General features: G+C 36.7%; 1 protein-coding gene across 1 annotated transcript in view; it reads left to right on the forward strand.

The window, feature by feature from the left end:
* The window catches only part of atp10b (ATPase phospholipid transporting 10B), a 28,582-nt gene continuing 4,746 nt past the window's right edge, over window positions 1–23,836 (forward strand). The window contains exons 1-18 of the mRNA XM_038299174.1: window positions 1–531; window positions 5,487–5,691; window positions 5,911–5,996; window positions 6,296–6,402; window positions 9,538–9,669; window positions 9,854–9,981; window positions 10,107–10,359; window positions 16,373–16,569; window positions 17,261–17,431; window positions 18,528–19,029; window positions 19,131–19,231; window positions 19,317–19,443; window positions 19,552–19,736; window positions 21,695–21,962; window positions 23,044–23,120; window positions 23,209–23,334; window positions 23,409–23,609; window positions 23,693–23,773. Coding sequence (XP_038155102.1) covers window positions 122–531; window positions 5,487–5,691; window positions 5,911–5,996; window positions 6,296–6,402; window positions 9,538–9,669; window positions 9,854–9,981; window positions 10,107–10,359; window positions 16,373–16,569; window positions 17,261–17,431; window positions 18,528–19,029; window positions 19,131–19,231; window positions 19,317–19,443; window positions 19,552–19,736; window positions 21,695–21,962; window positions 23,044–23,120; window positions 23,209–23,334; window positions 23,409–23,609; window positions 23,693–23,773 — 3,357 coding nt within the window. The 5' untranslated portion in view covers window positions 1–121. The remainder of the gene's footprint in view (window positions 532–5,486; window positions 5,692–5,910; window positions 5,997–6,295; window positions 6,403–9,537; window positions 9,670–9,853; window positions 9,982–10,106; window positions 10,360–16,372; window positions 16,570–17,260; window positions 17,432–18,527; window positions 19,030–19,130; window positions 19,232–19,316; window positions 19,444–19,551; window positions 19,737–21,694; window positions 21,963–23,043; window positions 23,121–23,208; window positions 23,335–23,408; window positions 23,610–23,692; window positions 23,774–23,836) is intronic.

Genomic DNA, 23,836 nt, shown 5'->3' on the forward strand with positions numbered 1-23,836 from the left:
GTCAGGCCTGACACAATGACTGAGAATCACTGAGGGAGATGACGGCTTAGACCTGAAGTCCTTTAGGTTTTGTGGAAATGGATCTTTGGTGAGGAAAGGAAGTGAAAGAAACTGTGGAACCATGACGTGGAGAAGCCCTCTGGCCCTTATGAGGGATGCTCTGCAAGGTCAGAGGGCAAGGGAGAGAGAGCTCCGCAACTTGGTGTCCAATCTGCCATACGAAGGGCTGGAGAAGGCAAAGCAACCCAATCGCTTCTTCCCATCCAACACCATCAAAACCACTAAATATTCTCTGCTGTTTTTCCTTCCCATGAACCTTTATGAACAGTTTCACCGCATGGCAAACCTCTACTTTGTTGGCTTGGCCATCCTGAACTTTATTCCAGTGGTGAATGCTTTCCAGCCAGAGGTGGGCCTGATCCCCATCTGTGTAATAATGTGTCTGACGGCCCTGAAGGATGCCTGGGAGGACTTTAGAAGGTACCAGTCGGACAGGAAGATCAACAGCTTGCCATGTTTAATCTACAGCAGGTACGTTTCTCTGTTCTGCATATTCATGCATGATGAGGCAGGTATAAAAACCACATCAGTACATCTGTTTGGGATCCTCTGTATTTGTTTGTGTATTTCATCGCCTCTGTGTTTCAGTAGACCTTTGGGAATTTTTGACTTAAAAATAGAGAATGTGTGGGAGATTATACAAGATCTCACAGCATCACAGCGAACATGTTTGATGAAATCCTCATACGAGTATTGCGTAAGCAGAGACAGTAAGGTTCTATTTTTGAATGAATGGTGAAAAAGAGAAAATCACAAGAGGTGTCAGACATTTTCAGAACCTTTTTTTTTTCCTGCTGTGAATGGGAGAACACAGTAAGGAAAGGATTGATCATAAATCCAAATCCACTGTATGCTAATAAACTTCCTCAGGAAATCTGTTTTTGGTAGATTTTCGTTTCTTTGTCGCTACATTGCTTCTTGGCAATAAATCTAATGTTGGAACACTGGTTTATTTCTCTTTAAGCCACATTTGTAAGAAACTGCATTTGTGGGTTGAGCAGTAGAGTTGAATATGTGGGTTGCTTCTTGGAATATTCTCTGCAAAAACAAAGCTGCTGATTATACAACCAATTCTCATTTGGTGTCAATAATGTGACTGGATGATTAGATGCAAAGCAATTTTTTCAATTTATTCATCTATGAATCAAAAGTTTAAGCCTTGAATGGAAGATCCATATACAACTAATACAGCTGGTCAACTGCATGGTCACACACTCCTATGGGATGACTTTCAATTGTTCAACCGGCATTTGATTCTAGTCTGTATGGTTGTGTTAGTCACTCTGGAATAAACAGCACTCCTGAGCTGATCCTACATCTTCTCAACTACTTTAAAGGGAGTTTTTGATTAATCTTAACATCCTGGAGGATGTGGAGGTATTTGATCACCACTGACTCTAAACTAATTTTATTATCTCTGCATTCAAATTCCCTGGCCGTTTCCTTACAAATGTGCTACTATTTGCAGAAATATAACAACAAACAGTAAATGTTCCCAAAAAAACATAAAATAAACCAAAGTAATTAACATGAAGCTAAGACATGGCCTGACATTTGTTTTCTCATAGCACAGGATCTAAGATATTAGTGCTCTGAGATTTAAAGATGTTCAGTAGGTTTATGAGAGTTTTCCAGAAGTCCTAAACTTTCATTTTGCAATAAAGTTGAATATTTAAATTAAAAAAAAATCAGGATCTAAAGTCATTTAAATAGTTTTATCAGCTTAGCATTTGTTTTGCCCACGTAAAATGCAGTTGGACGATAGAAACTGGCCCTTATTCCGGTCTATTTCCCATCAAATTTTTTATAGTCATTGTTTTCATAGAGGTGTGAATTTTTCCGGGTGAAGCATGAAGAGCCTTATCTTATGGGCCATCGTTCCAATTTTGTTTCTATCTCAAACACTTGTCAGTCTAGCTTTGCTCAAGCATGCCACTTAACTTTTAAGTGTGATCTTTAAAACCGGTTACTACCTTACAAGTATTCAGTGATGTTTGAAAGACCACATTTGCACATAGCCTGAAAGTAACACCTAGTATCTGTTAAAGCTATTTTGCACTTCTTTGTATTAAGATATACTCTTCTTTTATAAAGACACACACCTTTTCAAGATATGCTCTAAAACCTTCACATTTTCACTTTTTTTCAACCACTCACTGTGCAAATATTATATAAATAAAATCATTCCATTGTCATCTTTAGACTTAGTCAGATGTCTGGCATCTTAATGCAGAGCTAAGTTAATTTTGCTTCTGGCAACTGCTTCTGATTTTCTTTTCACAGCATAAAGCAGACTTCATGCTCTCATCTCTTTTGAGTTCTCAAATAATCAGACAAGCATATCATCCCAAAATGCTCAGTTATCAATTTGTAATGAGATACATTATTCTCAAACTGTGGTACTTCAATTACCTTTAGTAAAGCTTAGAGGAAATTATAGTCTCTATCAGGATATTTTATTAACTAACACCAATTAAGTAAAAGTGAGAAGAATTATCTACTTTAAATAAATACTTTGCTTCAAACTTAAGATTCCCATGAATATAGGGAATTAGAGAATGTTTAAACTAGTTATCACTGAAGCAAAAACAAACTTCTGTTGCCTCTCATTTACCCCAGAACTTTAATCTGGAAAAAGCCCCAAGACAGATAAGATAAATGTTATGTACACTTATAAAGCTTAAGATAATATCCTATTGCATCTAAGCAGAACTTTGTTCTATTCAAATCATAGGGAAACTGTTCAAGAGATTGTGAAAGAAATCCACTTAAAATAAGCAGTTTATCATCATACCTATCACGCTATTTGGAATATGCGGCAGCCATTTCGGATTTTTAAAATCAGGGTTGGTGAAAACTTTCTAGCCTTTTATACGTATGTTTGGAGGAAAAATGTCAGGAGGGAAAGTAAAATAGATATCATCAACAAAAATCAAATTAATCTTTTATTCATCTTTAAAATGTCTGTCAACATGAAAACAGTTTAAACCTAGGAAGTCACACATGGGTTAGTTCTTACAAAATCTTTGCAAACACTTGACTTTCTTATTTCTTTAATAGTGCATGGTACAAAAGTTTAATGCTTACATAATTTTTTTTATATTTCACTTCACCAACTTTTACCTTCATGTTAACTAGTCTTAGTGACATGTGCTTTGTTATTTATGTACCTCTAAGAATGTTGTTGGTTTTACGGCTTTGTTTCTTCATACTCAGCCCAGACCCAACAGAACATTGTTCTGTGTGTGCTTAAATAATAAAGAAAATTGTAGTTTTAAGTAAAATAAACAAAAAGTTTCCACGAAGGTTACCTCATGTGGAAATGTAATAACCCCCCATTTAAAATCAGTACTTTGCTTATTTTTTCATTAGTAAAGACATTACTGCTAAGAAATTTAGACACCCAGATGAATTATAGAATAAAGTTAAATAGGTTGTAATATAAAACCACTACTTTAAAACTGTATGGAAAGTACATTAGAAAGGACTTATGACTTTTGTCAAGCACAAAAAAAAGACTTTTTTTACTCTAAGAGGATCATGCGTAATTCAAAACTAAACACAGACTGTCTGACGCACGCAAACAGTTTTTGAAAGTACTGTAATGTATGTAAGGGGATGAAAATGGCATCCTAAAAATACATGAAGCTCCCCTCCTGGCTTTGTTGAGAGAGAGGTGTGGTGTGCAGCGGTAACTAACCTATCAGGTCTTACATGCAGGGCAGCATACTTTCAGCTTTCTGTTCCCGGTGCTCAGACAGCTTGACACACTGGTTCCAATCATAATGCAAAACACTCTGTAAAGAAAAGGTGCCTGATCACAAAGTTCAGGGCAGCATTTTTCACCCAACAGCATACCATAGCACTGCAAATGTAATGTGCCACCATCTAAAGTCAACAACACAGTTGTTATTCTTTCCGTTCATTTTACTTTGGTGTTTATGGAGTTTAGAGGTGTTGCTCCTTTTCTTTAATCCTTTAAAGTAAATCAGCTTATGAAAGGATTTTGGCAAATTATTAAATATTTTTAGATAATATGATGTTTTTTTCCTGTACAATGCTTTGCACAAGTATTGCCTTTAAATCTTTCTATATTTTGTCTTATCAAAAAATAATACATATCTAATACAAACATAAAACTATTCAGTTGCACCCTAAAGGCCTCAGAGGTTTGATAGAGAATCTTAGTGGGGAAAAAAATACGTAATAGGTACCAGAAACACATCAGACAGGTGAGAAAGAAAGCATCTCATAGAGCCTGTTCAATCCAATAAAGTGGAAACTGCAAAGCTACCAAACCTGAAATTACAGTCCAGGTAAAGAGAGAAGGAAAAAGAGCCGTGAGCTTTGGGGAAACGCCTGAGGAGCTGCAGAGATCCACAGCTAACTAGAAAAAATAAGCAACTTGAAAATCATCTTTCACAAGATGTCGAGCAGCAAATTACTGCTTGGTTGGACAACATTATGGAAGCATACAGATGCTTTTTTTAAAATAAAAAAAATTAGGTTGCAGTTCATTGATTGCAACTAAAATACGATAGGGGTAGAGTTTCTAATATGTGGTTCGGGAATCCTCTAGGGGGTCGCAAGACACCAAATGAGGGGTGTTGCTAATTAATTTTTACAATCAATGTAATGTGATCCTTGAAGAGCCGAAATATGTCATAAAATCAATCAATGTTGCCTCTAAAGTTGAAAACATGTATGTATTTATTTGTATGTCTGTTTGTTTCCGAAGTGATTCAAATAAACATTTCGATAGTTGTTATTAATAATTACTACATTAAATTGAAAAATGGTTAAATAATTAAATGTTATTAAAAAATATTTTTTTTAAATGATAGATTTTCTTTACTCTATATGTAGAGTAAAGTAATTATATGTATTTTATCGGAGATGATTGACTGAAATGTTTGGGAACCTCGTCAACAGGTCCATGGCCTGGGAAAAGTCTGTGGCCCAGTGGTTTGGGACCCCTGGTTTAGGCCAAAGCTTACTCTTGTGTTAAACTGTCCCACTCAAAGTTCTGAATGGTAACCTGTAGCTGGTTGTATATAGATATCCTCCACCTGAGCTACCTATGAAGGAAGAATGTGAAAAGCCTTCATTCTCTCGATGTGCTCCAAAACATTTGCAGCTGCAATTACAGAAACAACAGTTCTTGAAACATATCGATCTAAAACTCAGTATGTGATTTTCAGAGTTTTATGTATCTATTAAAAAAAACTTTGAAAAAATATATAATTTTCCTCCCTTTTCTCTGTGTTGATCTATCCTATAAGAGCTCTATAAACTTCAGTGACATTCCAAGGTTGCTACAAGAGAAAATGTGGTCAATTTCAATCAGAAGAAATGCTTTTGCGAGGCAGGCTACATGAAAGCCGACCTGTTCTTCGATGGGTGATGCATGATTTTTTTGTCTGCAGGAGGGAGAAACGGTATGTGGAGAGGTGTTGGAAGGATGTACAGGTGGGGGATTTTGTGAAGGTACTTTGCAACGAGATCATCCCAGCAGACCTGCTCCTCCTCTATTCATCGGACCCTAACGGTGTTTGCCACATTGAGACTGCCAACCTGGACGGGGAAACCAACCTGAAGCAAAGGACGGTTGTTTCAGGAATTTGTCCATTGGTAAGAAACATTTTTGACTATCCTGATCTTACCACTGATGCTGCCGTTATGTGGAAGAACACAACTGAAAACGGAAAATACACTCTAAGTTTACATACTTTGAAGCTGTATGGTAGCCTAAATCAGATGTCACTGTGTTGCTTTTGAAGTTCAGATTAAGCTGCAAATAAAAGGCTTTCATTCATAAAGTAATAAGGTTGCTTTGATTTTTTTCACCAGAATCCTGGATTTGAGCCCGAGAGCTTCAATGCTGTTGTGGTTTGTGAAAAACCCAACAACAATCTGAATCATTTCAAGTGTTTTGTGTAAGTATAAACACACATTTGGCACACATAAAAAAAAAAGCAAAAAAATCCCCAAGAAGCCTGGAAACTAATTCCAACCTCCACATTGGACTTCTCAATAATAGCAGACACATCATTGGGGCTATAATAGACTATAATCAATTTTCCTGGGCAGCACAGCTCCTACAGGCGGTCAGCCCTGGCCGCCTGTAGGAGCGGCCAGGGCTGACCGCTCCTACAGGCGATGGGGAATAAGTCAGCAGTAATGAATATCTAACAAGTCCTGACAGTAAAAAGGATTGTCACTGTCCCTTTCCCAGAGAGAAGCCTGATAAAGACAAGGTGGGCGCCAGCATTGAGAGTTTGCTGCTGCGAGGCTGCACTATGAGAAACACCAATCATGCAGTTGGCTTCGTGGTGTATGCAGGTAATTTCACAACTTACTAAATGCCTTAGGCCTCAACATTTAAACATACATGTTTTCTTCTTTTTTACCTTACGTCATACAGTCACAATCAGATATTTTTACATACATTGTGTAAAAAGACCTCACTTTTCTTCCCCTTAAGGATTAACAAATAAATCAAGGTCAAGTTTTCCTGTTTTAGGAGACTGAGGGTTACCAGAAACATTTATATCAACTAAATCCCTTAATAGTTAATTAGATCTTTTACGCGGATTCTTTTTCAGACATTTACCTACAGCCTGTTATGTTTCTTTTAGTAATATTTGCTAGAGTTTTGGTCAATGTTTCCTGACAGAACTTGTGTAATTAAGTGAGGTTTGCAGGCCATCTTGCTGGGACACCTTTATAGCTATCCACTAATTTTGCACTACGCTTGTGGTCAGTGTCATAGAAATCAGCTCGGATGTTTGTGTGCCATTTATACCCAAAGTTCCTTGAGATGTTGCTTCGAGTCTGTCTTCATCCTGCCATCTAATTTGTGAAACGTGCCGGTTGCCCCTACAGCAAAGAACGTCCCCAAAAAAAACAAAAAAAAACACAACATTTTGTTTGCAAATTATACTCCCATTTTAAGCTTTTTTCTACAAATGTAACAGCACATAACCGAAATATGTCAATGTTTGTGTTATTTTTTTTTTTCTTTTCTCTTTTTTTTAGGGGCATTTTCTAGATTAACTGTAATGTGGCTTTCTATTTTGCAATGTTGACTATTAGATTCTTTCCTTGTGTGGCCTTTCAGCCCATGCAGGAGTAGTATTTAAAATTGTTCAAATAGATGATGCCTTCAGGCATCTGGAATTTCTACCTATAGGTGGACCGGACTAAAGGAGGTCAGTAGTTCTCTTCTGACCTAATCTGTTTGGATTTTTTCAATGAAGACAGATGACAAAAGATTAGCGAGATTAGCAGTGTGTGAAACACGTCCTACCGCGAGCCTGCAATGAACTCAAAATCAAAGCCGTGACATTTTCATCAGGGCTTTCCCAAGTTTGACTTGAGGCATGCTGATGTTAGTATGTGTAAACTTCTGATTGTAAAAGAAGTATTTTTTCGTCACATGTAACAAATAACTACTATAAATGATTAATAAAAGACATAGAGTTAAAGTTAAGTGAGATTTAATAGTTAAAATGAAGGCAAAAAATGTTTTGTGTCTTTTTTACACAGCTTATGCAAAGATTGTGTTTTTTGACTATTTAGAGTTTCTCATGTTTGTAATGTATACAGCAGGTTTACAAAGTGTTTTCTTTCTGTCACAAAACCCTCTTTAAGAGTTTTCTTATCACCTGGCTACTCGTCCAGGCTCTTCTTCAAGTATAGGCCATGAAAATAAAAGGGAACAGCAGCCTTATACTGGCATATTTTTAATTTGACAGCTCATCAAATGAAACAAACAGTTTTATAGAGACATTTTTTAAAACAGAAAACAGATATAAACATATTTAAAATACAGAGGTGTCAAAAGTACACACATTTATTACTTAAGTAGTAGTACAGTTACTGCAACGGGACCTCTTTAGTCTAGTAAAATTTAAAAAGTATGTGCTCCAAAAACTACTTAAAGTATAAAAGTATAAACTAACCTAAAAAAAAAACAGACAGATGCCATTATAAAAATTGAAAGCTCAATTTTACGACTATTTTGAAAAATTCTTTGAGATAGGGCCAAGGATGAGGGAGGTCTTGTTGGTCTCCGTCTCCCGATACGCTCTCGCCTGTGTTCGACCTTTCAGACATTTCAACATCTTTTTCTGAATCTATCTTTGTAGCATGGCATAGACAATTCACACTTGCAGTTTGAAGAACACCTGCTTGCTTCTGATGATTTCTTTTAGCAAACTAATGAGTGTTTGCGTTATATGACTCATCCAATTACACTAGTTTTCACTAGATGTGGATGGAGCCAATGATCTGCATTGGATGGCGCACATGACGTGAAATAAATATTTATAAACATTAAACCGAAGCCAAGAATAACGAGTGACGTTTGTTTTAAAAATGTAAGGATTAGAAAGTACAGATACTTGTGTGAAAATGTAATGAGTAGAAGTCAGGAGTCAAGCAGGAAGAAAAATAAGTAATGGAGTAAAGTGTAGATAGCTAAAAAAATTTACTTAAGTACAGTATCAAACTATTTGTACTTCGTTACTTGACACTTCTGGTAAAATATATTCTGAACCTCTAATAACTTGGTACATACAAAGTAAATGCCTTTTTTTAAGGTATTAATCAGAATTCCTTGACTCAAACAATGAACTCCTGATCACCTGTTTCATCAGTAGTTAAGCAACAGACATAAAATTTAAAAATAGAAAAAGGTATAAAAACACTTTAATCTTTGCTGGATAAATGTACAGGGGAATTGCAGCTATGGAGCTGTTAAGTCATTTTAATTTTAATACTAGCCAAACAACATGGCAGCTAGATTTCCAGTGCAAATGCTACTATACTTAAAATCTGAATTTACAGAATTAGCAGTCTTACTGGGCTTTAAATCGCTCATAAAGTTGTTGTTTTTTCTGCAGTAGTTCAGTTGTTTTACTGTCACTATTTATTTCCCATCATAAAATACATTCCTGTGATTTTTGTGAAGTTCTCGTTGTGTGCTGCCTGTTGTTAATGTTAGCATTCTAAAACTTCCATATTGAGTTAGGATTTGCAAAAATCACACATAAACAATCCGACTCACTGTGTTTACATTTAAAATAAAAAAAAATTCATACAGCTAATCATATTTCTAATTATTCATGTTTTAATAGATTAAACATGAATAAAAATTAGTTAAAATATAATCATAATTTGCTTAATGTTTTATAACTCATTAGTTTGATTCATGTTCGTAATGCAACAATCAAAGCTAAGTTACCAGAAGTATGTATACAGATTCAGATATCAGCAAAAGCAATTAGAAAGGTTTGAAACTTAAGTTGTGCAAAAAAAAAGAAAAAAAAGAAAAGAAAAGAAAAGACAAAGATTTTCAGGAAAACGGCACCATATATTATATATTATTATATATTTACCTTGTTTTATTTTATTGTTTTTGTGTGTGGGGATGTGTGTTTGCATAACTAACAACTTTCTCCTGATATTTTTAAGGTCATGAGACCAAATCCATGCTCAACAACAATGGGTCAAGATACAAGCGAAGCAAACTGGAACGGAAGCTGAATGTAGACGTCTTCTTCTGCCTCATTCTCCTCTTGACTATGTGCCTCATTGGAGCATTTGGTAAAGAATTACATCACTAAAACAAGGAGCTACTACATGCATCTAAATTTATGGGAGGGAAACATCATATTTACAATTTTAAACATGCCTACATATAAATTTAACGCAGAGATGGGAAGGAGGCCAGAATTATCTGTCTGTTTATCAATTAGTATAATCAATTAACCCGTCTTTACCCATGCAGGTCACTATTTATGGTTGAAGTCACTACCTGACGTGCCCCCTTTCCTGGTTCCTGACAGCAACGGTCACCTGGATGATCCCAGTCTTACAAGTTTCCACATGTTTTTCACAATGATCATCCTTCTTCAGGTGTCTGACAGACATTGCTTTAAAAAAAAGGATGTTCTTATTAAGTTTAAACTCATTAAACTAACTCTTGTGTCTGTTTTGTTTTTTCCTTCCCCCTCTGTGTGTTATTTTCCACCACCTCCCAGATCCTGATTCCCATCTCTCTCTACGTGTCTATTGAGCTGGTGAAAGTCGGACAGATCTTCTTCATTACTAACGATATGGACCTGTACGATGAGGAGACGGACAGCCGTGTGCAATGTCGGGCTCTGAACATCACGGAGGACCTTGGGCAGATTGAATACGTCTTCTCAGACAAGACAGGCACCCTTACTGAGAACAAGATGGTGTTTCGCAGATGCTCCATCATGGGCACAGAATACTCACACAGGGAAAACGGTGAGGATTTTAACAGGAGACTTTTTATACATAAAACAGATGATTCACCTTTCTCAACTTTGGATAATTCTTTAAGAGGATTTATTTTTTTTAGTTTATAAGAGTCCTGATGCCAAGAGGTTGGAAATATTCCATAACTTTTACAGTATAATCTCTAAACATTTAGGAATGGTCAGTACATGGTTATGGAGGACATAACAAAAGAATAACACAAAAGCAAGGAAATAGCACATTGCTTATAGTATATTAGATGAGACCCTTCTTCTGGAACAGGGGCTCCCAAAGTGGGGGTCCAATATGCTTTTTAATAATCCTTGTGATATAAAAAAATATAATTAACGACAAAATTCTGTATGAAATAATTAAATGTACCATAAAATAAGTAGACGTAACATTTATTTACTAGTCTAATACAAAATGTACAATTAAATATCCCATTACAAAATCAAAAATACATTTTAACATTTATTTTTAAAAGATGTGACTTTATTTTTGAAAATATTTTTTCTAAAAGTTAAATTAGACAGGTAATGTATGTTGTTTTACATGGTAATTATAGTTTATTTTATTTATCTCTTTTAAATTTACGTTTATATTTATGTTATAAATTCATTATAATTTATGTGTTGTTACCTATATGAAAATAAAATAATCTAAATAAACAATATACATAAATATCCTTTCACTTGATATCAGAATTAAGTGATTTTGTGCTTTTTAAGGGGGCCTCCCACTGCATGAAAAGTGAGATTTTCGTCCCCGTAAACCCCCGTAAACTCCCGCAGATCTGCCTGATTTTCGTCAGTTTCCGACAATTTGCAACCCGTGCTTGTCCGCGTTTGTCGTGCCACAAATTGTCGGAAACGGACTCTGACGTATGTGGAGAGCGATCAGCTGTACTAATGGCCCTAATTAGCATATGAATGCAGCAAACCCGCGCGGCTGGCCAGGTCTGGCTTGAATAACCTTCTCAGTATTGGCTGAAACCACTATTCTCAAACAAGTGAAATCGCTTGTGATTGGCAGCAAAACCACACGTGGCCATGCCAGGCTTTAATTTTCTTACTGAGTATTGGACGGAACCACTTCTTTTTAAACAAGTAAAGTCGCTCGTGATTGGTTGGCATATATATATATATTTACATATATATTTATTCATATATATATTTATTCATTCATATATATATATATATATTCATATATTTATTCATTCATATATTTATTCATTCATATGCTGTGTATTTATGTTATCCTACACTACTACACAATTATTATGCTACCATCAAGGACATGAATGAATTTATACAGGAAATGAAGATTTGCCAGGAAGCTGTTTATGCAAAGAAAGAGCTTTATTAAAACACACCCAACTATATACAACGCGTATCCAAACACATGCGTATCTAAAAATTACAACTCCGTGAACGGTCCGTTTGCTTCCTCGGGGTTGGAGGTAACAGGCAGCATTCCCTCCGAGGCAGGTCCGATGTGCAGACGCCTACTGTGCGTGGCCCTGTACTTCGGCATCGCTTCTAACCGGGACTGCAGCTTAACACAGAGTTCAGTGAGATCCGGCCTACGAAATGGCGGCGACCGTACAATCCATCCAGAGACACCGCCGACGACGCCATCTTCTTCGTCGGACATGAGGTCGACGGTGGCGGACTTACAGAGTTCCACTTCCTCATCTGATAGCACACTCTGCCTCGCCTTCAGCAGCTGAAAAAAAAACAATGAATCAGCGCACTGCATATGGACACAACACATCTATCAATGCACCTGAAAAATAGTCACCAAATAAAGTCTTACTCTCTTTCTTCTGGCCCGACTCCGAGCAGATAGCCTGGCGGCCTCCGCACGCAGCGTGCTGGCTAGCAGCGTGTATCTGAAGCTCCTGCATACCGTCTCATAATACGTCTTACAGGCAGCTGGAAAACAATTAAATGAGAGTGGTATGAATACAAAAAAAAAATCAAACGCAAGTCACAGTAACAAGGAAGGAGAAAACATTAAAACAAGTCACTTACACACAATGTCGTCTTTATCAACATCGTGCAAATCCGAGCAAATAGGAGGTCACCGCCTCATTGTGAGGCGACTGTAGTCTGTGAAAAAAAAAAAAAAAAGTACAGCTATGGTCGGTATCCATCCGTATCCATGTCCTTTCACCGCATATTCTTTAAACCTTACCCCTGCTCCGGTTCATAGCGCCTGCAATTAGTTTCCGAGTTGTTAAGACGGCATATTGCTTCCTGTGAATCAGAAAAAATACACTTTAATAAAGCTTTAGGCTAGGCTGCTTTTAGCTTACCTAGCTAGGCTAGGTTGTCTTTAGCTTGCCTAGCTAAGCTAGGCTGCTTTTAGCATAGCTACCAGTAATCGAACATATATTTACCGCTAGCGTGGCGTTGTTCACCCGTCTTCTCTTCCTCGAGTTCGTATATCCTGCAAAGTTGCTCGACTGCAGAGCCGCCATCTTGTCCTCTATGGACTACAACCTGGAGCGCATCGAATTCTCCAGCTGAGTGAGGCGTTCATTCATGTCGGCAGTATGTTGGGCAAGCTGACGAGACAGTCCGCTGATAGCAATCAGCAGTTTCTTCTCGTCAGTCTGCGGGCTGGCCGAAAGTTGTGGACTAAGAGCAGTTGGAGGCGAGTTGAACGCGAGACGTCGTGCAGCCATTGTTCACGTAACAACAAAATACAAACACGGTAAATGGAGATGAAGTTCTTCTAAATGTAGTAACACAAACATGTCTGCTAATATGCTGGTCTCGCGAGAAGTCGTAGTGCACAAAAGCTCACACGTGATTGGACGATGGGGCCGAAGGCTCATCAGGCTCCTCCAATCACATACGACGTCATTGTTATACGGAAGGACTCGCGAGAAGAGCTCGCGTCGCTCCATTCTGGAAGGTGGCGGTAATGCACCTATAAATTGTTTGCAATTGCAATTGTTTGTCTCCATAAGATTGAATTTGAGCAGGTGGACATTAGAGATAATAAATGCAACAACAAGTTTTTGAATCAATATTCTATAAATAATATGTACCCAGGAAGAACAAAAAGCACAGCTCTCTAACAAAATTTTAAGAAATCTATGATAGTCAAAATTAGGACAAATTATTTGAAATTCCCAATTCCTCCTAAATATAAAGAATTACAATTTAAAATAATAAATAACATATATCCTTCAAATGAGTTTTTAAGAGAGAGATTTAAGTTTAATGTTGAGAATTGTGGCTTTTGTACAACTCAATTGGAAACAACTAAACATCTTTTTTATGAATGTAAAGAAGTATTAAACTTATGGGATCAACTTCGAACCTTTCTGTCTTCTAAAACAATAAATTTAGATTTTATTTCCTGGCAAAACATTCAATTCGGTTTATCCATTAAAGAAAAAAAATTTGGAATTTTTAATCAATATTCTAATAATTGTAACAAAGTATTATATCCATAAATGTCGCTATGCAAAATGCTCCCTCTCAATCTCTGCTCTCAAAAATGAACTTTCCCTTTTCAAAAGATGTCTGAGAAAGATGCAGAATTTAAATGCAATTAAATTGTTTGAGTTAATTGAAGAATTTCAGTTGGTAGTCCCCTCTGATTAATTTACTTTAAACCCTATTATTATTTTATTTATTTTTATTTATTTTATTTTATACTTTGTTCCAGCCTGTGCATTTAATTTTATTTTTCAAAAGCAGGAGTTGTGATATTTCTTCTTGTATTGAAATATTTGTTATTGACTTGTTGTTTGAGATTGTTATTGTTTTCTTATATATTCAATAACAAAAAAAAAAAAAAGTGGAAATCTAAAAAAAAAAATCAACCATTACAGCCAACTGATTCTGATTAAAACTAATTTTTGAAGTAAATTATTTTGTGTATTTTCTTTTACATAACATTTGCATACACAGTAATCTAGCGTACTTTAATTAAATAAATCAATTCAAGCTAAAATGTAAGAGTCTATAATTAGGCTATACTGGGCCTGATCTATTTCTACCATCTATTTGGAGGATATTTATTGCCACACTTTGGGCCACTTAAAACCAATTTAGCATGCTGACCTATGACCTTATGACCACAGTGTACCAATCTTCTGATGGCTACTTCCAACAGGATAATGCGCCATGTTATAAAGTGAATCATCTCAGAATCATTTCTTGAAACTTTTCCACTTAAGTAATTGTGAATTGAGCATATTGACAGACAACATTTTATTTTTTATCTTAAATGCAAATTTAAAAAAAAATAATTACTGCTCTAAATGTATTGCTCTGTCAGCTAAAGATCTGTTTTGGTCTCTATACTTTAATTAAATAAATCAATTCAAGCTAAAATGTAAGAGGCTATACCTGATCTCTTTGTATCAGAGATTTTCTTACCCAGGGTTGCAGGGGGGGTAAAACCCCCCCTGCAACCCTGGTTTGCATTTGTATAGCTCACAGCATGTTCATTTACATGTTAAAGCCTCCCCTAGAATTCCATGGGGGGGAGGCATGGGGGGAACACTGCCTAAGAAATTCCACGTCAATTTCTGACAATTTACGGGAGTTTACGGCAAGGCCTGCAAATTGCCGTAAACTGCCGCTAACCTGAAGTTCCACGACAATCTACAGTGCCGTATATTGACGAAAAATCCCACTTTTCATGCAGTGTCCAGTCTGATATATTGGTATTTTTTGGGATTAACGGCTGAAACGTTTAGGAAACTTTGATCTAGATGATTAAAGTTTCCTAACTTTGATTAATTTTAATAAGGCTGAAACTTCAAGTAATGAACCTAATTCCTAAATGATTGTTAAATTAAACTGTTACGGTTATTTAAATTGGGCAAATCAGTTACATTATTATTTTGTTCTTTACAGGGGCCAAAACAAGACACTGGCCCCTGTTGTCCCTGTTTAGAAAAGGGAACAAAACCTTAATCGATAGAGGAACGGCGCTACTTATATCACATTATAAACTGAATTTAAAATAATTTTATCATTATTTATCTCTGTCATGAAATGGTAAGTGTCCAAGTAAAATAAACAGAGATACAATGTTTATGTACAAGTGCAGGAAAATACTTATTTTGATCAGGAGAGTTTGTTGGAAAAGTGGGATTCAAATTGTTGCAAGATACAAGGTGACTAAAAAGCAGTGTCATAATTTTAAGAGAAATAAGAAAAACATTTTAGGTAATACTAAGAACACACCCAAAACCAAAAAATAAAAAGGTTGTTGAGGCATACTTTATTGTTTTGTGTATATTTGGCAATCAATCATTTAATATAGCTTTCTTTATTCTGATTTTAAACTAGCATGAGGAACTGTAGTTTTATGTCTAAAATGAACCATATCTTCAATGGTCTACAGTTATTTAAATTTAAATAGGGTCATAATCGGTGTTACATTTGCCCATGTTGGAATCAGTACTACATTTTAAAAAGCTTTAATTCAAAGTTTTTTTTAAATTATATGAAATTAAGTTAGACTATTTTGTGCTTGTTGAAATTGTTTCACCCAATCGACCATAATGTAGGTTAAAGTTTTTGTTTTTGTTATTTATCTCTGTCATAAAATGATTATGCAGCAGTTCATCTATCATTGTGAACCATGCATGGATGGAGGCATTTTACCTGCTGTAACGCCCAGTGATCATTAAAGTGCAACTTCAGACATCCTTTTAGAATAAATTCCTTCTTAAATTATTAATTCGCCTCGAAATATTTCAATTTAACAATTTATGTGCTGCTGTTGTGTATTTGTTACTTAAATAGTTTGTTTAATATGAGTTTTTGTCTCTCGCCTTCTCCTAACAGTATATTTCTTGATGTGTTTTTTTGAGTGACTCAGGTGTATATACTATATCACTACTTTTAAACACCTGGTAACACATTAAAAAGAGTGAATATTAGTGGGGGGGGGCAAATATTTAGCCTGATTATTAACCTTTTTAATGACTCTTCCATGACATGATGCAATGTGGTAATTTGTCAACACTTCTGGTTCTTTCCAGCCATCCGTCTTGCTGTCCTCGATGAGCCTGAATCCGAGGAGGAGGTTATCTTCAACCAGCATCAACAACTCCCACGAACCAGGTGGTCATTGGAAGCTGAGGGCATCAGCTCCATAGATACACATCGCCATGGCAGCAGGCGCAGGAGCAAGGTGGCGGCAAACACGCAGAGCGACGTGGCCTTCAGTAGCCCACTGGTAGGAAGATCAGTCCGCATGGCAAATCAAACATCACAGTCCATTATTATAGTCCTTTTTCTATTTTTGTATTTAAAATTTAGAAATTTTAAACCAGTAATAGTATATTTTCTTACTCGTTTAAAGTGTGTAAATCTGCACTAAGAAAACCCTTGTCGATGTTTACCCAAATCTGACTCATCCCTGAGTCAAAGGCCTCGTGGTCCCTCTGCCCGCCGCAGATGGTCAAGCTTCTAGGTGTCAGCGATTGCTCAGCTTTGCCCCAGTGTCTGTGATGGGACATATGGTCACACTGAGTACCATTTGGCACGGACTACCAATGTTACATCAACTGTTAATGTGCGCTATAGATTAGTCATTACCGTTTTGATATAGAGTACAGTTTCTCTGTATCTATTTTTATCTAGGGGGCAAGGGGATGAGATACAGAGGCAGAAAAACTCAACACAGACTCCGTTTTTACTCCTCATGCTGCATCTCCAGTAGAGTAGAATGCTTGTATGAATAAAAACATATTAATACCTCTTTCCTCTTCTTATCCACGGTCATAACTGGATGGAAAGTTTCAATGATTAAAAACATTCTGAGTCCATTACGTCAGCTTAGGGAGAACGTAATGTAACCGAGAAAAGGTTTATCGACATACAGACGGCATTTAATTAACAAAACTGATTAACTTTTGCTCCTCCAGGAAACGGAGGTGATTCCAGACCAGAAGCTGCTGGAGCAGATTAGCAGGGCTGAGAGTGGCAGCGGCCGCAGAGACGGTAACAGAGTGATGGATCCTCATCTGGACTTCTTTCTGGCTCTCGCCATTTGCAACACGGTGGTTGTTTCATTGGCAACTGATCACAGACAGAGGGTGAGTTTACTTCAATTTGAAAGAAAACACAGAAATTAAAAGTAATGAATTTATATCTTGAAAAAAAAAGTTAAAAACTGTCAAGTCAAGTATACTGGTCGCTCAGGCCAAGTTGAAATAACACACATTTCAGATTTTGGCCACAAACGCCTTTTGTTTTGTTTTTAATTAATAATTTATATAGAATAAAAAAAATAAGGTGCGTGTTTATTTAAGTTAGAGAAAAGGCTACATGGCTTATGTTTTATTTGTTTATTTTTTTAACAATTAGATATGTGAAGTCTAAATTTATAGCATAAATGGCATTTAATCAGAGCCTCAGCAGTGCACCAGAGACCTAAGAAGGAAGACTTGTATAGAAGAAAGCCGTAAAAACTCACATTTACACATTAAAAACATGATATATGAGGTGATGAGGGTCTCAAAGAAGGGGGATGTTTTTCGCAATCAATATGACGTGATCCCTGAGATAAATAGAGGGCCCTAATACATAAATGTCAATGTCCCATTAAAAAATAAATGCTCTATTTATTTATTTTGTCAATTACATTATTTACATTAAACTGTAATGCACAATTACATAGTTAAATATCTCATAAGGTCGTTAGAGAAAAATGTATGATTTAACATAGAGTGAAGTAGATATATGGGTTTTTAGGGGGCCGCAAGTCGGTTGCACTGTTATTTTTGGGGTAAAGGGGTGAAATGTTTGGAAAGCTGTAAATAATCTGCTGTATTGCAAAATTTAAATTGATTAAAATTAAATCCAATTAATCTGTGAGCTATGAGAAAATATAAGTAATCAAAAATATTTAGTCTCAGATGTGAAGGTTGGCAGAAACATACCCAAAAGGATTTAGATGTGATTCTACAGTCTGACGAGACAGATAGAAATTATTTTTAATTAAATCCATGTTTACTACTTGATCTCAGTCTATCACCCTAAACCTAATATAAAGCGATGTGGCTGTTTGTACATTTGAAAAGCACTTTTCCCACCTCTTAAATAAGAAAAAACAATAAAGAAGCTAATTTAAAATGTGCATATCATGTCAAAATGTGTTTATTTATTGCTATATTTTTACATTGGTTTTAGGCGTGTACGTCTGCTCCATCCAGCCAGACAAACAACCCTTTGGAGGCCTTTTCCAACTTGGTGAAAAAAGCCGGGACTTTATTTCAGCGTAAATCCAAGAGAAACCGCACTCTCTCAGAAATTCCAGTTATAGACTCTTCAAAAACGGACAGCAGAGCAGATTCCAACGGACTCCAAACACATTCTCTTCATCCTCAAAGCGCCGCCCTTACAGCAGCCTTAGAGGACCTGTGCTATGAGGCAGAGAGCCCTGATGAGGCCGCCTTGGTGTACGCAGCCAAAGCATACGGCTTCATCCTGATGGCACGCACTCCTGGCAGTGTGACTGTGAGGCTTCCGTCTGGAGAGGAGCTGGTGTTTGAGGTCCTTGAAACCTTGACCTTTGACTCTAACAGGAAGAGGATGTCTGTTTTGGTGAGAAACCCAATCACCAAAGAGTATGTGCTGTACACTAAAGGTGCAGACTATGCCATAATGGAGCTACTTGGAACACCTTATGCAGGTACAAACTGCAGGAAAATGGAATTTTATTGACATATCTATTTCATAATTAATAAATCAAGCTAACACTGTATGCGTAAATGTGTTTTATTCTGTTTCTAGAAAACATCAGCAGCATTCAGAAAAGTATAGCAGCTGATACTCAACATTACCTTGACTGCTATGCGAAGGAAGGCCTCCGCACACTCTGCATCACAAAGAAAGTATGAAATCCATAGTATATCATAGCAGCACTCTTTTCTCTCGCTAGAACAGCTTGTTTTCCTAATTTCTCCTCATCTGTGACAGGTTGTGAGTGAAAACGAGTATCAAAGATGGTTGGGCGAGAGGAAAAGGGCTCGGGCTGCTATAGAGAGCAGAGAGGAGCTCATCATGCAAACCTCTGTGCAGCTGGAGACAAACCTCACCCTGTTAGGTAACGTTCATCAACCTGACCATTCCCAGCACCACAGAGGCATTTCTTCGTGATGAGATCATTGTGCGAATGGTGCCTGACTGTTTCGGGATGTTTGTCCTCCTACAGGAGCGACTGGCATTGAAGACCGTCTGCAGGAGAACGTCCCAGACAGCATTATGGCGCTGCGGGAGGCAGGGATCCACGTGTGGGTGCTGACAGGTGACAAGCCAGAGACGGCTGTCAACATCGGCTATGCCTGCAGGCTACTGGAGGAGGAAGACCTGGTGATTAACATGAGCTGCACAAACAAGGTGAGCAGCCTCATTCTCTGAATGCTGCTTGTTTCATAGATAGATAGATAGATAGATAGATAGATAGATAGATAGATAGATAGATAGATAGATAGATAGATAGATAGATAGATAGATAGATAGATAGATAGATAGATAGATAGATAGATAGATAGATAGATAGATAGATAGATAGATAGATAGATAGATAGATAGATAGATAGATAGATAGATAGATAGATAGATAGATAGAAAGAAAAGCTCCCTGAGATCAGAGCTATAATTGCTAATTTAAAAAAAACAGACATGTTGGTGAGATACAACTGTTCACATTTCAAATACCATCTATGTTGAGAAGAGCTTCCACAGTTCATGTGTTTTTTATTTTCAACTTACAAACAATATCCTCTACATATAAAACAAACCCAGTTGATGAAGTATGCAATACATTTTTATAGATATGATGTATTCCTTTACATTTTCTTTATATGTAAGTTGGATTTCTCTCTTTGTAAAATTTGTACAAAAAGCCTTTTTTTCAGCATTTCTGCAAAAAAAAAAAAAAAGAAAGAAGAGTTCTTTGCTGTTTCTTGTATTGAGTTACACAAATGCTCTCCTCAGTTAATGTAGAAGTGGGACTGAAGCCTTCCCAGCCACTTACCTCCCACATTAATGCATAGAAAATTGACTCTAGGACCTTAATTAGGTGTGGACTTTTTCTAATTACGCCAAACAAATTCAATCATGCCCAGACCAAACCTCCCAACAAGCATTTCTTATGCCGGGTCAGAACTTCGAAGAAGATGTCTTGGCGTACGACAAGAATATTTTAACCTTTTATTTCTACATATTTCAAAAAACCAACACTGTGTCAGCCTAGAATAAAAGGTGGAAAAAATGAGCAAAATGAGGAAACTTACTGTTTCTTTTTATCTGGTTAAACTGAAATTGAGTTACGGATTTTCTTTTTTTCTTCTTTAACATTTTTACCTTTATCACTCGATTCTGTTATTTTTATACATTTTATACAATTGAATGTCTACACTTGTTTGACCCTTTTACTATAATGTCTGTTGAAAAGGGATTTTCTATTCAATTCTATTATATATAATGTCATGCAAAATAAATTCATGTAAAGATGACAGAGTACAACAAAACATTTGAGCAAAACATGAATTCCAATAATTTTCATTAGTCTAATAAATCAAAACCTAAACATATTTAGCCCTGTAATACGTTTTGATTAATATTTGTATCCACATTGATACTTCATTTATAATATTAATTTAAGACGTTTCTGAAAAAGATATTCTGAGCTGCAGAATTCAGGAATATTCCTTCCTCCAATTTAAATGTTTTAACTAATTTGACTCCTTTTCCTTTTAAAAAGTTCCTACCATTTGACATAAGCCCTGTGGAGTGTGGCCTACCTCACTGAGGTCATTAGGATGTCGTTGCACGGGAACAAGCCTGTCATAATGACATGACCATGTCCTCATTCTGCCCCTGGATGGATAGAAATGACTTGGCAGCTCTAAGGGATACATACCGATCTGTCTGGAATAAGTGGGACTGCTGTGGGCCCCTTGGAGGCACTGGTGACTGATGACGAATGGAGTGATACCCCCAACACTATAACTAATGCTTTCATATCTAATGACCAGTCTAATATGCAACCCTCTCAGGAAATACACTTTAATGAACTATTTTTTTTAACAGCCATTACTCAGTGATCGCTAGAGAGAGACCTCACATATTCACCTTCCCTACAACCCTAATGGACTTAACCAAGATCTGTAATCAAAGATCTCTAATAAAAAAAATCATAATATCTTTTATATATTCAAGGCATTTAAAAAAAAGATAAATTAATAATCGAAGCACATTCTATTGGATTGTATTAAAAAACGGCAACATTTTAGCAATATTGTTTGAAAAACACAAATCAATCGGACTTATTTTGTTTGGTTTTTTTTTAGCTTGCATGTACATCCATCCTGGACTGCACTCTGGAGGAGGTCAGGAGGTACGGAGAGGACCCTCGAAATGTGGACACAGCCCCCAACACTTCTCTGGTGATCGATGGAAACACTCTAGCCATGGCTATGTCCCCAGACCTGCAGGGGCGCTTTGTGGACCTGGCGAAACGCTGCCGCTCTGTTCTGTGCTGCCGTGTGACACCTCTGCAAAAGAGTGGAGTGGTGAAACTGGTCAGGGAGAAACTCAAAGTCATGACACTAGCTGTTGGTATGTTATATCACAAAAATATAATTTATGTTGTATTGATTTATCTTGAATCTCTGAGTGATTAACTATGCTCAATCATTGAGCTGGTTTAAGGCAAAAGCAAACTAAACAGCCAAGCCAAATCAGAGGAATTTTATTTGCAAAGTTCAAGGTGTCAAAAAATGAATCTGGAAAAGACATCCCTCTCATTTTAGCTGTTTTCAGCTTTCAGGTTAAAACCAATGAGTTTTACAAACATGTGTGCTTAAAAAAAGTATATGCTACAGAAACTGATCTATAGATAAAGCACAAATTCTCAAAATAAGTGTATTTGCTGTTATTTTGAGCGGGTAAATAAGATGATCTGCCAAAGCAACAAGTAAATAAGATTATTAGATATCATGCACCTGAAATACATGCAAAATAAGTGCAATTTTGTAGAGCTGAGAAAGACTTTTACAACCTGTTTGTACCTAAAAAGGACCACTACTGCAGGTCATTCATCCATGCTGCAACCAGACTATACAATGCAACACTACAATGGCAATAGCTTGTGCCATGTTTAATGTGCAATTTACCATTTGATACCTTGTGCAATAACCTATTTCTCTATATTTGACACACAGTGCAATAACTATATATATAAATATAAATATCCATCCATATAAATACCCTTTGCAATAACCTGGTATAACAATCCTACTATAAAAAAAGGAAAGAGCTGTCATATTTGGACACACTATATACATTCTATATATCCCTTTTTCCTTTGGCACAATCTTCTTCTTGAGCTGATATAACAAGTAAATTTCTCCACTGTGAGATCAATAAAGTCAATCAATCAATCAGTCAATGAAATCATTCAATGGCTCTGAATAATTGCGTTAGACAAACTACGTTGACATTTAGTTAAAGTTAGGTACCTTTATTTTCACCTATTATAAGCAATGAGATTGTATTTCACAGTCTTTCCCCCGTATCAGCGGTTGAACCTCATAACATCACTCTATCTGACTTTGGGGTTAGATTAAATGTTGAGTGTTAGATTGAAAAAATAGAATAAGTGTCTACACAGGTGCTGAAGTTTACTCTTTTGTTTCAGGCGATGGTGCTAATGATGTCAACATGATCCAAGCAGCGGACGTTGGGATTGGGATATCTGGTCAGGAAGGCATGCAGGTGGGAAAGGTTTTGATTGGCCGTAAAGATGTTTTCCTCCTTTCTCGTCCCAGAATGATCAAAATGAGACTCATCTCTGTCATTTCAGGCGGTCATGGCCAGCGACTTTGCTATATCACGCTTTAAGCACCTAAAAAAGCTGCTCCTCGTCCATGGCCACTGGTGCTACACTCGTCTGGCAAACATGATCATTTATTTCTTTTATAAGAACGTGGTGAGTGCCGTGTTCTAATCAGACCCTATGAATGAACCTTCTGCTCTGACGATTAATGAATGGCTGCTCCTCAGGCCTACGTGAATTTGCTCTTCTGGTATCAATTCTTCTGTGGGTTCAGCGCCACGGCCATGATCGACTACTGGCTGATGATCTTCTTCAACCTGTTCTTCACCTCCACCCCACCCATCATGTTTGGCATCTTTGACAAGGATGTTTCAGCAGAGGTGCTGCAGGGGGTCCCTGAATTGTACAGGACCGGGCAAGGAAAAGGGGTTAGTGGAAGAAAGAAATTCTCATTATTTTTTATTATTATTATTATTGTTATTACATATAAATATTTGTCTCTTTGATTTAGGATTACAACTATCTAACCTTCTGGATTTCCATATTGGATGCTTTCTATCAAAGTTTGGTTTGCTTCTTTATTCCGTATTGGGTAAGAAACACATCTAACAGTTTATCATTACACATTAGTTACTCATCCATTAGCCAACCAACC

This window comes from Cyprinodon tularosa, unplaced genomic scaffold, assembly GCF_016077235.1.
Source record: "Cyprinodon tularosa strain WSP-4 unplaced genomic scaffold, ASM1607723v1 ctg42, whole genome shotgun sequence".
Lineage (NCBI taxonomy): Eukaryota > Metazoa > Chordata > Actinopteri > Cyprinodontiformes > Cyprinodontidae > Cyprinodon > Cyprinodon tularosa.